General features: G+C 43.9%; 1 protein-coding gene across 4 annotated transcripts in view; it reads left to right on the top strand.

The window, feature by feature from the left end:
• The window catches only part of EHF (ETS homologous factor), a 130,549-nt gene that overhangs the window by 90,733 nt on the left and 21,373 nt on the right, over nucleotides 1–18,443 (top strand). For 2 of the 4 annotated variants that reach the window (XM_081546005.1, XM_081546006.1), the window contains one exon: nucleotides 13,803–13,926. The exons of the other annotated variants lie outside the window; for them this stretch is intronic. In XM_081546005.1, coding sequence (XP_081402131.1) covers nucleotides 13,891–13,926 — 36 coding nt within the window. In that variant the 5' untranslated portion in view covers nucleotides 13,803–13,890. The remainder of the gene's footprint in view (nucleotides 1–13,802; nucleotides 13,927–18,443) is intronic. 4 annotated transcript variants of the gene reach the window in all.

Raw genomic sequence — 18,443 nt, forward strand, 5'->3', positions numbered from 1 at the left:
GAGTCTGGAATTCAAATACCTGAGTGGAAAGAGAAACCTGCCTTGAATCAGACAGAGGAAAATAAAAGAGACTCCCGGAGGCAGCTGGCAGGAAGTGAATGCGCCTCAGCTGTGTTCACCTCACTGGGTCGTCTTAGAATTTGATTTTGGAGGGCGGCAGGCTGACTTTGAATGCTATCTGAACTCCCTGTGTGGAGTTTGGGCTTCCAATCACTGAATTTAAAAGTCCCCTGGTTTCCCTCTCTTTTTGTGACAAAGCCATTTCCCTGGATTGAATTGTGAAATTCTGAAAGCTGGGGACAGGTTCTTCTCAGTGAAGAACTGGTTGTCTAAATTGCTGTTGGGGCTCATAACACGCATTCTCATTTTCTAGAGATGTCTTCTGTTGGTGATTTTCCTGATTCATTCCATTAGTTGTAGGGAAGGGCAGATTCGTCTTCAGTATATTCTGGTGTTGGAAAATGGCTGGAAACAGACAAAGGTGTATGCACCCAAATTAGAAAAAGTGTTCAGGCAGTGTGAGTAGGCAAGGGTATTGGGGAGCGTTGCACATCTCTGTCCAGAAAACAAAAACAATTTTGGCAAAGAGTTTTGCCATATCTCAAGGGGACAGACTAGCCCTTTGTTCCATGATGGAATACTGTGACAAGACAGGCAGACATGAGTCAGCAGCACCAAATGTCTTCTAAGACAGGGGTTCTTTTGATTTTGTTTGGACACAATGGAGAAGTATTGGCCTCCATGTGCACAGAACTGGGAACAGTGGGGGGATAATCTTCTTGTTGGTAAATGACGATGCGGAGTCAGGAAAGTGACATTTTCACCATCCATCTTTGCCGAGATTTAGGACACTGCTAGGATTGTGGGAGCACAATCTTGTTAAGATGAAGTGTAAGCTTCTGGGTCTAAGTTCACAGGTGTCTCGCCACACTGACCTTAGTAACAGGGATAAAGTGAGTGAGTGTTTGGACCGGAGAATTTTTCAATGGAAGGTCTAATTCAGGAGTTTGTTCTATAGGCATGGCTGTGAGGATGTGTTTAGGTAGAGCTTTTCACTACGTAAAAGTGTAGTTGGGGCTCATGAGTGGTCATGCACTAATTCCACTGAGGTCAAGGGAAGAGTTGATTTCCAACAGGAGAGATGAAGTTGTGTTACTAGGAAGAATTTTAGGGGTAAGGAGTGCTACCAGGAAAGGCTCTTAAGAGATTTTAAGAATGACTTTATGTAGCCCTATAAAAGTGAATAATCTTTAATTCTAAAAAAAGGAGAAAGACTTTAATAGCTGCGTTTGGATTTTGTAGAAGGCTCCATTTATCTTCTTTTTGAGAACTTGAGTCCCGAGACTATGAAATAACTCATCAATTTCATCTTTTTATAATCTGAAATCGTGTAGGATTACATTATTTCTGCACCATCACTAATGGCTTATGTGGACAGACTTTAAAAGACAGTGGAACGTGAAATGAAGGTCGTTTGAAAATGTGTGATCACATTTGAAAAAATAATAAATATAATGGAGATAATCCTCCATATTTCCAAACTATTTTAGAGAGGCACTTTAGAAGAAAGTAACTTTGAGAGAACAACTGCGCTTTCAGTTGTCTTGCGTTACTGTTCAAGATGGCGGCATTATTTGGAAACTTTTTAGGGTGATTGTGGGGAGTGTGATGCGTTAGATCCAGGCCTCGTATGTATGAAAAATCTCAAATTCAATTATATTTTTTCTTTTGAGTTAAGAAGTATCTATTTGTTAAATTCAAACAATGCCCTTTTGAATTTTTTTTTGTTTGTTTTTTAAAAAAATATACTGTGACTGCCCCCAGATGGAAATGCCTTGGGCCTTTCTGGACCTCTGAGAAGTCCTATGTTCATACTCATGATTCCACATTGTACTCCCTTTAGTTTACTAACTTTATTCAGATCCTCTTTCAGTACCTTTTTGATGATTTCTAAGGCCGAGACAAAATGGAAACTGAGAGGCTAAAATATTTACTCAATATTTACTCATTTGCTGCATTCAGTTAGCTAACCAGAAACTGGAAGGAACTCCTATCAGGTCCTAGGCCAGAATGTGAGTGCTGTGGGTCAAAGTTCACTTCTAGAAAGTAGAATTTAGTGTGGTGGATTCTTGTAATGTTTTATTTCTTCCTCATCCCCACCTACTCCCCACCCCTAAATTAAGGTTAGCCCTGAATTGTGTTCTTTAGACCATCTTGCTTTTTGAAAACTCAGTGTAGGAACCCTGTTTAATGTTCAAGCATCAGGCACAGTCGTAGAGGTTTACACAAATCATTCAAAAGTGATTCAGTCTTTGCCTCGCTTCCTCCAGTTAGAGTCCTCCCTAAGTCCTTTGGAACAGATGGGATTTTCAAAGACCTCTGGGAGATGGGGTGGGGTGGATACCGAGAACGCCGTGGTAGAAACTGCTAACACACTTGAGAAGCAATGCCATGGTTTGAAGGAATCAAATACAAAGTCGGAACCTGATTTTCGGTGATACCTTTTTCTGCCGTTTCAGACCATTTCTCTTGTTAAGATCCCTCTCTGGTAGAACTGAAGTGACAATCATTTCTGTTGTGGGAGAGGCCCCAGTTGGGAGGCTTCGGCTCCATGCAGCTTTGGTGTTGGAGACCTGGCTTCTCGCCCTGGTTGTGTTACTGGGTAACCAACCGTGCTAAGCTCGTAGCCGGGGAGAGGCACCCAGCAGTGCGCGGGGGATGTTCTCTGAAGACGGAGGCAGGAAGGCAGCCATGTCATGGTGGGGTTCTCTTAAATCTGTTGCACAATAACTGAAGTGACAGGGAAGATAATAAACTTTATTTATTATTTTCTTATCTAATTTTTCATAATAGGATTTTAAATCATATGATTTGTTTTGAGGAGCAGCAATTGTGCTCTTATTAGATATATGTGACTATTATGTTTATTTAAATCAGACAGGGCTTTAAAGGTCCAGGCTATTAAGCTGTACAGCAAACAAAGATTGCAATGAGGGAGAATGGGTCCCCACAGCAGCTCATGTTAAGATGGAACATATATTCAAGCCAAGTGGCTTTGATGTCAGGAAGCTAAGATGTGCCAGAGTAGACGTTTTCATGGATCCTTCAGAGTTATTTGGTTAAAGAATTATTGGACTTCAGAGGGGGAAAAAAAATGTTCTTTACGAATTCTCCTTGAAGAATTCCAGACTCATGTTTTTGAGTGATGGGAGCACAGTGTAGACAAGGCAGGGTGCAGGACAGTCCTGGATTGGCTATCAGGGGACCTGGCTTTGTAGTCCCAGCAAAGCTGTGTGCCCACAGCAACACACTCCACCTGTCTGAGCTTTGGATTCCTCATTTTGAACCGGATCATCCTTAAGATACACTTCAGTCCTCAGAATCTGATGACTGGGGAAAGCTAGCTACGTCTAGAGGACAGCAGGTTTAACTTGAGGCTGTGAAAGCTGAGAATGGGATGGGAGATGCCCTCCTAAGGATGAGACAGGAAAGAAGACCAGTGGGAGCCCTTAAATGGCTTCCTTGGAGTCTTCAGAATTTTGACCTAGGGATATGCCTGGTGGAGGTACTGCAGACTGGATACCGGGAGACTTTCCTAGGGGTGCTTGAGTCAGTTCCCATGACAATATCCTATCTTTATCAATTGTCTCATTTATCCGAAGTCAGTGTGAGTATAGAAGCAGATGAAGCTGACTGTTTTGTGACCATTGGAAGCCTCTGGTGTACCCGAGTAGGCACTCTAATGCCCTCTGCTGTAAAACCCCAAAGCAGCTGGCTGAAAAGTGGATGTTTAGGGCCCCATGGAGGCCACTCAGATTGTGTGGTGCTGGTCAGCTCACTTGACTGATTGTCCATGAATTACTGGGTAGACTGGATGGGTGTAGACTCACCTCCTATAGAGGAAGACCTGAGGGGTCATCAGAAGACGAACATGCTGGCCCAGCCACTGGGCAGCCCGCCTGGAGATGCCAGTCTTTCCAGAGGCCCTCGGCCTGAGTCTGGAAAAATCAGAGCTTGTGATAGAGTCAAGCAGGATGGACCATTTAAAGAGGCTCCCAGAGCTTTAATTGGCCTTGTTTTAAAAGAGATACCCTGTAAAATACTTAAAATACTCCTTTGAAAATTGATTTCACTAGCACCTAACCACACTCTGTCTTTGGTGTGTTTTACAGGGCTGAGCCCCTTGTTCTGGTTCATTGGATTCATATTATGTCTTCTCTTCCAATTTTCCCCCACACCCTGACCCTAGGAGTTTCCTTCCTGTCCTTTTTCAGCAGCATCTTCATTATCATTAAGGGTATCCTTCTATTTATTTTAAATATGACCAGCATTTTAAACATGCTTCATACATTCCAAACGTGCCTCTGATGAAAACCAAGTCCCAAATCAAAAGGAGCCAAAAGGCCTACTATTATATTTTGATTACTGGACTATTAGACTACCTCACGAACCCCACTATTATAATAACTACTTATTTTTACTTTTGTGGGTCCTTGTCCAGATGCACACTTTTTTTTTTGCTGTTGTGATTGTGGTGAATTTAAAAGTTCCTAATTAGCCACGTACCCCTTACCCTGTATCATAGACACCACATAAACGGCCTTGGGGGCTAGGCTTTTATTGGCGTGATTGTGGTGAATTTAAAAGTTCCTATTCAGCCACATACCCCTCACTCTATATCATAGACACCACATAAATGGTCTTTGGGGCTAGACCTTTATTGGTGCAATTGTGGATTTGAGAAATTTTAGCTCACCTGCCATCCCTTTCTTGACCTGATGCAGACTTCTTCCAAAAGTCTATCAAGTCTTTGTTGGACTATGAAAGAGGCCTACTTTTATATATGAAAATGGAGCTTGGAGCATATGACTGTCTCAAAGAGGTTTTTGGGGGGTCCCTCTGAGGAACCTTTAAAAAAATTCTCTCATAAGGACTAATTATATATTCTATTAGAGGAGGTAAGTGGGGCCTGAAAGGTGAAGATTATTTCAGCCTTGTCTCCATGGTAACTACTGACAAAGCTTGTTTTCTTCACAACTGGACTTTAGATTTGCCCTCAATTCAGCCTTTGTCTCAATTATGTCCATTGAGAAAATCAGAGGACACCTCGCTTACCTTTCTAACTCCCTTGACTGGAGGCTATGGCTTGAGGAACATGGGTGAAGTGTAGACTTTGGCAGCTTGTGTATCTTAAGAGGCAGGAGGCTATGGGTTTTTGGTGCCTGGAAGCAGTTGGAATGTGGTAGAAAGAATATGAGGTTAAAGTCAGAACACCTGGGTTCACATTCAACTCTGTCACTGAGCAGCTGAGTGACACTGGGTGAATTATCTAAGTTCCAGAATATAAGTTTCCTCATCTGGAAAATGGGGGTAATAACATCTGCACAGGCTGTTATAAGGATTAAATTAGACAAAGAATCTGAAAGCATATGGACCCATGCTTATGAGTAAACAATTAGTAATTGTGGAATGGAATTGGAGGATCCGTCCTCAACTTGGGTGTTTTCAGTGAGTCTCTCTTGAGGAGGAGTGGCTGGATAATTCTGGGATTTTGATTGTCAAAATGATTGACGTTGGTTCTGCACTGTGACCTTGGGTAAGAAAGGCAACGAGGTTTTCAGTGGGGAGGGTGGGCAGCAGGGAGGCAGGATGAGCCATGTGAAGGGGGAATCTCTTAGTGGAGCCTTGTGTTAAGCTGGCTGCAAACCACCACCCATGGGAGCCTCAAGGAAGACCTGGGATCGGTACATAGCACGTTTTTTTTTATCCTGTCTTGATGCCTGACATGTAGAGGTCTCCAGAAGAAACTGGTCTCCTTCCCGGCAGGCCGCATGACTAATCACAACTTTGTATACCTTGCCCACCCCTTAAATTCTTGAGTGTCTCCAGATACTTAACTGGCCATGGCAGCTAAGGCATTGATTACCTAGAGGCTTTGGAAAAAATCCCTACTTATTTTGTCAAGGCACTATGGGGTCTACCTCCTGTAAATTGTTCAAATGAGGTTTCTGGCCATGTAGAATTGGTAGCTAGAGGCTCTTTGAATTAAACAAGCAGTCCTTGCTACAAAACAGGAAAGGTTTCTAACCTGGGATCCAAGGATCTGTTAGTATCCATGGGGAGAAATCAGAGGCTTTGTGGACTTGGATGTGAAAACAAATAACATTTTTATTTTCAGTAATTTAAAATTCAATATTCAATGTGAATTCAATTCAATTTCAGTACAAGTGTAGCATACTGAACTCCTCAGTAGCAATAGCTGTAACTGATTGTCATGCAGAGAAATTACAGATATTTTTATATCACATTGCACTTGTTACAGATGTCTTAAAATATCAATATTCATCACTATTCTGATATCATGGAAGTTATTGAATCTGCACTAGCTATTCTTGTTTGATGTACTAATAAAGAAGCACATGGCATCACCGACTCAATGGACATGAGTTTTGGCAAACTCCGATGGTAAAGGACAGGGAAGCCTGGCGTGCTGCAGTGCATGGGGTTGCAAAGAGTTGGATACGACTGAGCAGCTAAACAACAACTAAGAAGCACATATATTTTTATGTTATCACACATTTATTTCTAAAAGTATTTTGAAAATTGTATTTCAATATAAACTTCCTTTCTGATCTTAGTATTTTACTTTGTCATTTCAAAAGTGTTATTTTGAGGAGTCCATAATCCTCAGTGGATTGCGAGATGGGTTCACAGTATAAAGAGCAGGCTTAGAGTCCCTAACTTATAGCACTCTCTCACACATGGCTAATGAAATGAACAGCAGCAGCTAATAAATAGTTTCTATCAGAGTGGGGTGTGTTTACTTCCCACCCATTGTTCTTGCCTATGGGTAACTTTGGAGTTGTCAAGGGACCTTGGCATCAGGAAGATAATAACAATAATAATAATCATGCTAATAACAGATAACCTCTGTTGAGTGCTGCCATAAGCCAGTTGCTATTACAGGCATGTTCCATGTCATATTTTGTTTGATTCTCCTAACTACTTTAGGAGCTTTAGACAGCAAAGTCCATGACGATAGAGCAAGGGCATAGGTAAAGGCAAGAGTTGGGACTGACTCCCGGGACAGGGCTGGGGTCAGCGGAATACAGCCACCACGGTCGTACGGGTCAAACACTTAGAAAGCACCTGTGCTTGGTTTAACGCTCTGTTGTTGCTGTCTTGAAGTTCTTAATACATTTGGGACAAGGGGCTCTGGATTTTCCTTTTGCACTGAGTCCTGCCAGTCTTGTAGCTGGGCTCCCTTGGATATGATGAAATTATTCAAATGTGTGACAACTCCTGATGCTGGGAAGCTGCAGGGAGAGCCCTGGCTCCTTCTTATCACGCTCATCTAGCTGACCTTGGCTGTTTTGATTTGATCATTTTGAGTGTCAAAGATGTCCAGTGAAGCAAGGGGAGGAATACCTGAATAATCAGCTGGAAGGGATTCGGTCCCTGGGAAAACCTTTCTGATTGGAAGTCGCTTGCCTTGCCGAGGAGTATTTTCATGTGTTATTTTCCAGAGGGCTTACTCTACAGGTTAGGGAGCTAGAGGAGGCAGAATGAAGTGTGTTCTGGAAGGGAAAATGAGACCCGGTATGCCTAGAGTCTATAGGTCTTGCAGCAAGGCTCTAGAAAAGAACACAACTTTCTTGTCTATGGTTGTTTAATGATTGTACAAAGAGAAAACCCTGCTTCTTCTAAAGAGGCAATGCTCTAATGCATGAGAAAATTCATGTATTATTTGTTTCTTAAGTTGCAAAGATGATGCTGGAATGAGTCTAGTGAAGTCCTGTCTGTTTTATGGCTATGTTTTTACAAACATTTGCAGGGTCATGGGTATGACGGAGGTCGGGGAGAACTTTCCTAGACTTCTCAGAGGGATGGAATGCAGGCTCCCAGAGCCCTCCCCTCATCGGTGTGAGGTCCACGACACTGTGGGTCTGACATCAGACAGAACCTGTGTATGATGGCTTAGTCGTCAGATGCTTTTCCAAAGGAGGCATAATTTCCCCTTAATTTTTCAATTTCCTTGTGATTATTACCACTCTTTTATCATGGGTAATAAGTCTGAGGTGACTTCAAGAAGCCAAGCCCAATCGCTGAGTCAATCTGGGGCTTTCAACTGGAAGCCAGGCTGAAGTTTTGACAGATGGGTTTGGATGGACATGAACGGGTGTTTCGGTAGCATCCACCCAGATGGACACTAAGATAACTTCCAACTTAGGGCACAAGGATGCTTAGTATGCTTCATGCTCACATTTGGGGAAAAAAATTATACAGCTGTACTTAAAGAAGCTCAGCTTCAAAAATGAAAGTGTGCAATCCTAAAAGACATCCACCTTGTCTTTGGAAATACAAGGGTCCATTTTCAAAGCTAAGAAAAGTTATATGGCACTTTCCCTCCACACCCCAATACATTTATTATAATACATCCAACCATTTGTTAGCTTTCTGTCTTTGAGTAAGTTACTCAGGTTCTCTGTGCCTCCTTTTCTGTAAAAATGGAGATAATATTAGTATCCATGTCTGGGGCTATTGCAAGGAGTGAATGAGATGATTCCTGTAAAGCCTAGCTCAATGCCTAGCACATCATAAACACTCAATAAATATAAACTGTCTTCCTCATCATAATTTTCACTGCTGTTTTGTAATTATACCATCTGTGAGATCCCAAATTGGCAGCTGTTGATCTTTCCCTGGCTGGGGCATCTAGTCTTTCTCTGGGAAGAAACTTTAATCTCGACCTGGTCAAATCCATTGTCCCAGTCCATCCCAACCCTCCCTGGCTCCGAGTCCAGCCTCTTAACCTGCCTCCACCCTTCCCACATTCCTGCATCCTGGGTCTTATTTATTTTTCAGTCAACTGAGGGTGTTGTTAAATCTTTTATTTTTCTGGCTGCCCAATTTGGTTCCGAGGCAGTCCACTCCCTGCCCTGCTCATGACAAGAATGCTTGGGAATGCTCAGCCAGCCATATCCCTCTTCTGTCAGAACACCCTGTTCTTAATGCTCCTTGAGAAGAGGTGTTTCAGAGGCTTCCCCCCACTGCTGTGACCTCCCCTCCCCATTAAGCCAGTGGTCTGGTGATAATGAAAGCCCAATGGCTGAGAGAAAGCTGTGGGGAGGTGGTAATCTCAGGGAATATCATGCATTGCCTGCACGTCCCAGGTTTTCCGCTCAAGGCTTAAAAAAGAGATATTAAGAGGCTTCGCCTGACAGTGTGTGTTGAAGGCTGGGTGATGATGCCACCGCTTAATTAGTGTTGTCATGATCTCCATTTGAGTGATTTGTTTAGCTCTTTGTAGCCCTTTCTGGTTTGAGCACATCATGTGATATTGACAAACTGTTGGGAAATGAGAGCGTGGTGATGCTTGAATTAATGCGGGCATCATACAGTGAACATCTTAGGTCCTTTTGACAGGAGACCTGGGATCTCAAGTCACTTGGCAGGACATGAGTGAGTCTACACAGCTTGCCTTGGAGGTAGGTATGGCTAACCTCCTTTCCCCATTGGGAAAGCTATGGTCCAGGGGCTGGGAGTTTTCAAATTATGCTCATCGCCCAGGACTGGATGAAAGAAGCCTTTGGGAGAGCGACGCTGAGTCTCTGCCTGGGGAGGTAACACAGAGACCACATCTACTCCCCGAACTTACTGACTTTTGGAAGTCAACCATTTGGAAAAGTGTGGTTTGGGTTATGATCATACCCTGGCAGCCCCTTCTCTGGCCTTGTTAATCTGATTCAGGATCTTAACCTGGGCTGGCTGGAGGCTGGCCATGTCATTCTGCAGATCTCAGATACCCCTCAGCGCCCTCGTAGAGCCAGCCAATGGAAAAGTACAGTGTCTTCTGGCTCCTGGGCCCTGCCAGCTCTGGCTGGTCTCTTCGATACCACCTTTTCTTCTCAGGGAGTGGGAGGGTAGCATTCAAACTGAAAGCACAGGTTTTTCTTTGGTTTTTATAGGAAAAACAAATTGGCATGGACGCGCCGTCAAACCAGCTCAGGCTGTTTGGGCAGATGCCTTTCTTTGCTTTTTTCTGTTTATTTTCCAACAAATCAATGCTTAACTGCATTGTTATTGGAGCAGAGAAACAGGTGCAAAAAAATAACTCTGCTGCCAACTCAAATGAAAAGGTAGGGCTTATACCCTCTGGGAGGTATTCAGAAGATAACAGAAGCCCCTGCCAGCAACTGAATTAACAGCTCTGTTTACGGTGGGTTTTATGTTAACCTGCCCCTAACCCTCTGACACATAAACACGCTATTGTCTCAAGAGAGACATGCAGCCATCCAGACAACCAGCTGCTTTATTCTGTCCTGTGTGGAGATTGGTTTTGGCTGAGGCTGCTTTGTGAAACTCAATGGCTGCCAACTCCAGGTCTTGGTGAGGGTTTCCTGTGAAGGCAAGGGCTTGGGGTTGCTGGAGAAAGGAGGACCAGTCCTGTTTTGTTTTTGTTTTTTAAATTAATTAATTAATTTATTTTTAATTGGAGGATAATTGCTTTACAATGTTGTGTTGGTTTCTGCTGTACAATGAAGTGAACCAGTTATATGTAGATAGATATATATTCCCACCCTCTTGAGCCTCCCTCCCAATCCCCCATCCCTCCCATCTAGGTCATCACAGAGCACCGAACTGAGCTCCTGGTGCTATACAGCTGGTTCCTACTAGCTATTTATTTTACACACAGTAGCGTATATATATATATATATATATCAATGCTACTCTCTCAATTTGTCCTATCCTCTCCTTCCTCCACTGTGTTCACAAGTCTATTCTCTACATCTGCATCTCTATTCCTGCCCTAACACTGTTTTTGAAGGGAGTTGAAGTTCTTTTCAAGCTTGGTCATTTCCAAATGCCAAAGCAAGTCGCTTGGCTCTCTCTGCTCTTGTTCTACTGTAACCCCGGCAGGAGATGGCCAATGAGGCCAGATGACCTTGGAAAAGCTATTACATCATTTTCAGAAGTGGTACCCTTGCTGGACAGTCCAATTGAGCAGGGCAGCTTCTGTGTTTTGTTCACTCTTATGCCCCCAGCATCTAGCACAGTGCCAACATCTAGTAGCTAGCCAATGAATATCTATTCATTGGAAGGGATCAAAATCTATACTAGTAGGACAAACATTTCTTGATGATTGTTTCTCTCCATTGAAGGCTAAGATACCAGTTTTCTTTGGTAGGAGGTCTAAAAGCCAGGGTGGTTAGGTAATCTTTGGAAGAGCTGTGGTGGGGGTGGGATAGAATAAGGGGTGACTCAGCCAGCTATGAAATCCCCTTGATGGAAATAATCATTACAAAAATCTTCTACAAATGCTGTGTTCTGAGGACTTTGTTTGGCCTTCACAGACTCATACTTGTTAAGTTGCTGAGCACTGCTGCACTGAACAGTTTGGTGGTACTGGATGTTAGGAACTGCTTTACTTCAAGTTAGGCAATAAGACAAGGAGAGAATCTCCGCAGATGAACAGAAGCTTGAGTTCTTCTGGTTGAAATGTGTTGCCTCTGACTTTATGAGGACGTCCTGGTGTTTATGGATGTTTATTTTAGGGCCAATATATGCTGGAGTTCGTTATCTTGTTCTGGGAACTTGTGGGAGCTCAAGTAGATGAGTCTTTAACCAGAAGTTCTTAATGGCAAGAGTGCTTAAGGATTGGTGAGGATGGGGTCTTAAAAGCATAGATTCTGATTCACAGGTCTGGGTGAGACCTCAGGAAACTCCAAGTTTAACTTCCTCTTGGATGCTGATGATACAAGTGGCCTGTAGACCAACCATGTGGCCTCTTCAGCCAAGTAGGAAAATAAGCATTGTAAAAGTAATCTCCCAGTTCCCATACCTATGCCTTTCCAAACACCTATGGAGACCTTGGTTGTAAAAGTAGGCTGGGTTTTTTGTTTGTTTGTTTTTGCTTTTATTTTTTGCTATATGTTCTTTATGGTTACTTTGTTTTAGAAGAGAGATCAAGGATTGGTCAGGAGAGAGATAACGAGGTTCGGGATGGTGGGGTAGATGGTGAATTTTTTACTACATTGCCGAACAGAGGTCCAGAATGACTGTCCTGGATGCAGCATGGTTCCTACTTCAGCTGCTGATAGAGAGGGACAGGGAGGCCCTTCCTGCTGCCATTGTAGGAAAACTGTGCAACACTCATGTCAAGTAAGAGTAGGAATAAAAACTCTCAGGGCTTCTCTCAGAGGTCAGGGTAGACTTTCTTCTGACCCTGATTCCACCACAAGTTTTCTTTTCATTTCAATCCTACATGAGTGCAACAGAGATTTTGTTTTAAAGATCTACGGTGTCAATAGATTTGTAGGGGTCAGTGGATGGTCTTTGGAGGGCCTGGGACCCACAAAATATGTGCAAAACCTGGTGAGTGTGCAGTTTGGGGAGGAGAAAACCATAGTTTTTCTTGAGGTCTGAAAAGACTCTGTGACAGTCAGGTTTCAAAGCTTGCCCTATTCTTGGTTTGTCATAGCTGAACACGATTGATAAAGGCCCCTTAGGTCATGTAAGGGAATCTTGCTTCTTGATCAATTTTGGTTCCTGTCAGTGTCTGTTTCTTGTCTGAATCTGGCGCTGAGACTGATAAAAATCAGCATAAGATATATATTTTCAACTGGCTTATAGTCAGTAAAGTGTATCTATAATGAATCGACTCTTGGGTTCCCACTATGGCATCATTGCTCATGAAAGCACTTGAAAGCCCAGGAATGATGCTTCCGATGTTGCCCCTGGGAGTGTAAAATGTCTGTCTTGAAACACATTATGAGGGTATAAAACTACCTGTGATGTAATCCCGAGAGGATCAAATACATTCCCCAAGCTTGATTCACGTTTTGATTCATTTGGAAAACATGAATTATCATCTTTGTTACATTCAGTTAGATTTCACATGTACTTGAATTTTCTTTTCTCCTCATTGGGAGTAGTTCTTTTGAAATGACAGTCATATTGAAACAGGAAGTCAGTAAGCTGTTGCAACATCCTTCGGGCAAATGCTGTGAATTCACCTGCTGGTAACTTCGATTAAGGACCGAGAATGGTCTGGATAGTGCTGTCATTACAAAAGCGATAATTTAAAATGCCTAATTGCTCCTTGGGCTTGAGGAGTAAAAATACCACATGAGGCAGTATTCTGAGGCAGTTTGGGGATGATATGGTTGATTGAATCAAGGATCTGGGAAGAAGGCAGACTGTGGCTTTGACTCTCAGTCCCCTAGGGCTGGGAACAGGGAATGCAAGCAAAGCCCTGCTTATGATCTGCTCTATGGCCCTGGTGGCTTCCAGTGTATCTTCACCCTCCCAACAGAAGAAAACCCTACTTTTTGAACTAATTCAGTTCTAATTCAGATGAAGCACAAAGCATTGTGGGTTGGTTTATTTCTAAAATATAAACTAAAAGTCATTTTATTGAATCATAGAAGGAATATTCATATGTGTATGCAAATATATTCGTGTATCTACATGTATATATTAATATATATTTGCATGAATATATAAATACTCCTTTTATGATACCCGAGTTTGATCCCTTGGTTGGGAAGATCCCCTGGAGGAGGGCACAGCAACCCACTCCAGTATACTTGCCTGGCGAATCCTAGGGACAGAGGAGCCTGGCGGGCTACAGTCCGTAGGATCACAAAGAGTTGGACAAAACTGAAGCGACTTAGCACACATGAATCTATTTTAATGGCTAAAAGAATATCATAGATAAAACTGGTCCTAAACATTCCTACCTGAGTATATTGTAGGCATGGAAAAATGATGACGGATTTCTCCCCTTTCATTCTAAAAAGAACTCTTGAATATATTGAGAAGAGAGATGACTTCAGGTTGCTCTGGCACAGAAGAAACATGTTTCAATCAAGGTCCCTGCATGATTGAATGAAGCAGAGAACTTTGGAATCTAAGAGAAACCAGGTAAAGGTGTGAGGCCCCAGGTGGTACAGGGAGAATGCTGTGACCATGTGTAGGATGGGGCTGGGGCTGAGGATGGGCTGAGGGCATCTTTCTTCTTTGGCAAAGCACCCCCATCTTAGCAGAAAGTACCCAGGGTTTGTTGCTAGACACTTGGAGTTTGAATTCTCTGCTAGTTTCAGTTCTTTCAAAACTTTGTGAGCTTGAACAAGTGACATAACCTCTTGGAGCCGCAGATGAACCATCTGCTAAATGACATAATGCCTTACAGGGCAATTGTGAGTATTGACTGAGATAATGGATTTAAAACTATGAGCAAAGAGGCAGCACATTTTAAATGTTCAATAAGCTCTAGCTACTATAGTATAGAGCCACTATTATTATTATTAATACAGCACTTAGTCTTATCTCTCAATAGCCCCACCACAGACCAAAAGACACACCTTACTCTAGATGAGCGAGCCCAAGCTGGGCTGTTTTTCTCTGCTGGCAGGTCCTCTCTGAGTGTTTAAGAGAGACCAGTAAGCAGGGCTTGGCCTTGTTAGGAGTCCCGAGACTGGGCAGAGCCTCCTGGGCTCCGGAAGGCATGGCTCTGGTCCTTTGCCAAAGTCCCAAGGGAACCTCTTTCCGCTCACTTTTCTGTCCTTATGAGCTCAAATCCCAGACACCTTTCTTCTAGTAATTGAGCAATTCGTGTGCTAAGAGACCCTGTCGGATAGAGATCCGCAGGCTGTCTTCCACCAGGAGCTCCCATCTTAGACGAGCTGCTCTCCTGTGCACCTGCAAACCAGCCATGGTGTGTGGGAGCAAAACGTTGGGGCGGTAACCCAGGGCCTGCAGAGGTGTGCCCTCCTACTGCTGCCGGCAGCCTCAGGCAGCATGCGTCTGGTGGGACGAAGGGGAGCAGGAAGTGGGTGGAGAGGCAGAGCACAGCTTCTGTGAGCAGGGGCTCAGAGATGCTGTCCGTCACTCAGCCTAATGGTGTGTCACCCAGCAGAGCAGGATGGGGCTGGGGAGGCCCCAGTCCAGCCCTAGGCTAAGTGTGACAGCTCACTGGGACCGCTGAACATTATGTAGATGGTAGAAGTTAGAAGCCTTGCTTGAAATGAACTTAACCCTCAATTTCCACCTTGGAGACTCAATGAAATGATAAGTCACAACACAATAAATAAAAGATAATAATAATTAGGGACTTCCCTGGTGGCTCAGATGGTCAAGAATCTACCTGCAATGCAGGAGACCTGGGTTCAATCCCTGGGTCAGGGAGATCCCCTGGAGAAGGGAATGGCAATCCACTCCAGTATTCTTGCCTGGAGAATTCCATGGACAGAGGAGCCTGGAGGGCTACAGTCCATGGAGTTGCAAAGAGTCGGACACGACTGAGCGATAAACACTTACTAGCTTGTATTCACCAAGTACTTAATAGGTATATTGTGATATGTATAATATGTACCAAGCATTCTACTGGTATCACCTCATTGTGTCTTTCAACAACCGTTTTCATATCATCCCCATTCTATCAATGAGGAAACTGAGACCCAAAGAAGTTGAATCACTTGTCCAAGTGATTAGTCAGTTGGCAAAACCAGGCATTGAACCATGACCATTTGACTCCACAGCCTGGTGCTTCCCACCATTGCACCATTCTGCTTCTGAAGAGTCTACCTCAACCCTAAGAATATTGCCCAAGCCAACCAACACAGTTCAGAGAGAGACTTCTGGGCAGACCCCACGGTGACGGCTAGCATTTCCTGGGTACTTGCCGAATGTGACATACTATGTGAGAATTTTACAAACATTCTCACTTGATCCACACATCAACTCCATTTCTCCCAATTTTGTCATGGGGAAAGTGAAACTTTAAACAGGATGGTACTTCCCTGGAGTCAACACAGCCTTCCAAGGAGCAGAATCAAGATTTCAATCCTCACCATCTGAGTCACCATGAGAACAGCCCTCCAGAAGCATAGCAACGTTGGGCTGGGTTTGAAGCTCCTCACACCTTGAGTATGTCCTTTCAACCCAGATGTGAGTGAGATTCTGTCTCTGTGGTTGGTCTCACCCACTCCCAATTGAGCTGCTGAGCAACAGTTAAAATGTGAGATTCTTAAACTTTAGGGTCAAGCTAGGTGTTCTGCTGGTCCCCTCCCCGATCTATTGATTTTCCCTGTGCATGGTGGTCTAGCTGGTGCTAGAAGGGAATCCACCCTTGATGAAGGTCTGGTAGGGTGGGTACAGAGTTGGTGGGTCATCTCTATATGTGAGTGGCCCAGAAGTAGTCTGAGTCCATAGCAACTTAGGGCACTATGGGTGCTTGTGTTTAATCCCAAGGGGCCCCTTAACCAAGTGGGGAATAAAGAGTGGTTCTGGCCACCCCAGCAGAGCACAGTGCTGTCTCTCTGCCAAATTGAGTTCAGATTGGCCAAACCCTAGTGGCCCAGGGAGTTGCTGCCTATGGTAAAGGAGTGTCCGACTGAAAGGCTGGCATGAGGGGCCATCTACTGTAATCAATTGAATCCCACCCATGGCTCCTCCTCTTGAAATAAAGAGCAGACTTCTGTCATCCAAAGTGTCAGTCTTAGAATTGTGGTGCAAAGGGTGACGTCTTGGGTGAATGTGGAGAAATCAGTGAAGAGAATGCAGGTGGAAAAACCTTGTGTATCTTACAGTGCATTTCAATCTTTCGGTTTGAATTAAAATTTACTTTTTTCTTTTTTTGATGTGCATTTTTCAACACCCCAAGTCACAATTTATGCTGTGTTCCCAGAATACATACTATGTGAGAATAGACAAAGGGGGTCCAATAGTCAGTGCATTTTCATAAACTTCCACCTAGGAGGCAGTTACCGGGTATGAGTATGATGAGGCATTGTGCCAGGGGCCCCATAGTCCTGAATCTCCTTCAGTTCTCCAGCAAGCCTAGGTGGCAGTTTCCCAGGAGAGGATATAGCAGCTCAGAAAGGCTAGTCCAAAGTCACTATACCAGCAAGAACAAAATCTGAGCTGTTGTTTCTACAGGCTCTGATTTGACTGGTGCTCATGACTAGGCGTGATCTGGCTCCGGGACTTTTTTTCCAGGGGTGGTGCATGACTGCTGCTATAATCTAGTGGGAAGAGGCTAGAGATGCAGCTAGGCATCCTGCAGTGTACAAGATAGCCCTCCCAACAAGTACCATCCTGGACCAAAATGCCAGTCACACCAAGGCTGAGAAACTCTAGAATTCTCTCTCTAGCTGGAAATGAGGTGAAGCAGATCCTTCTCCAGCTTGCTTTTAGCTCAAAGGGTGGAACTGTTTTTCCTTAGGCTCTGAATTTACTGCTTCCAATCTTGGAAGAAGTAAACTGTGTTAGAGAAATACCTTGAGAACTGATGTTTATGAAAAGGAAAAGAAACATATTAAAAGAGCATGTGTGCTGGTGCTGTACTGTGTGCTGTGCTTAGTAGTTCAGTTATGTTGGACTCTTTGTGACCCCATGGACTGTAGCCCACCAGGCTCCTCTGTCCATGTGGTTCTCCAGGCAAGAATACTGGAGTGGGTTGCCATGCCCTCCTCCAGGGGATCTTCCCAACCCAGGGATTGAAGCCAGGTCTCCCACATTGCAGGTGGATTCTTTACCATCTGAGCTACCAGGGAAGCCCAGGGACCTTTAACTTCATGACATTACTTATCCTTCCAAATAGCCCTTAAGCTTGGAGGACATCCATGGTCCCCTGACTCCCTCTTTGGAATCAGTGAAGATGTTGAGCTTGGAAGGAGTAACACACTCAAGGTCACGTAGCTCAAAGACAAAGATGGGGAGTCTGGGTTCCAACACAGCCCTCAAAGTCTCAACCTCCCATAATTGATACTTTTTTTAAAGAAAATAATAAAAGTTATGCTGAAGGTAAAGTAAAAAGATTAAAGAGAAGCATTAAATACTTCTAAATTAAAAGGATTTCTTTTCATACCCCATCAGGTAATCACCTGGGCTTCCCTGGTAGCTCAGCTGTTAAAGAATCTGCCTGCAATGAAGAAGAACCCAGTTCGATTCCTGGGTCAGAAAGTTCCCCTGGAGAAGGGATAAGCTACCCACTCCAGTATTCTTGGGTTTCCCTGGTGGGGAAAGATGGTAAAGATGGTAAAGAATCCACCTGCACGGTGGGAGACCTAGGTTTGATCTCTGGGTTGGGAAGATCCCCTGGAGGAGGGCATGGCAACCCAATCCAGTATTCTTACCTGGAGAATCCCATGGACAGAGGAGCCTGGTGGGCTGCAATCCACAGGGTCCCAAAGTGTCTGACACGACTGAGTGGCTAAGCACAGCACAAGGTAATCACCATGTACCATAGAAAGTCTACATTCGTATATGGGAGTGTGGGTGAGTTGGGTATAATAATGCTTTTTCTTACCACTCTCAAGCCACATTTATTATCTATTGTCTCATTTGATCTTCTCAACAGTCTTGTGAGACTGTTGGGGGGCAAATGTCCTCATTTTACACCTGAAAAGCTGGGCCTCCAAGAGGGGTAGAACTTGGTG

This window comes from Giraffa tippelskirchi, chromosome 11 (assembly GCF_054371585.1).
Source record: "Giraffa tippelskirchi isolate mGirTip1 chromosome 11, T2T-mGirTip1v1.2.pri, whole genome shotgun sequence".
Taxonomy (NCBI): domain Eukaryota; kingdom Metazoa; phylum Chordata; class Mammalia; order Artiodactyla; family Giraffidae; genus Giraffa; species Giraffa tippelskirchi.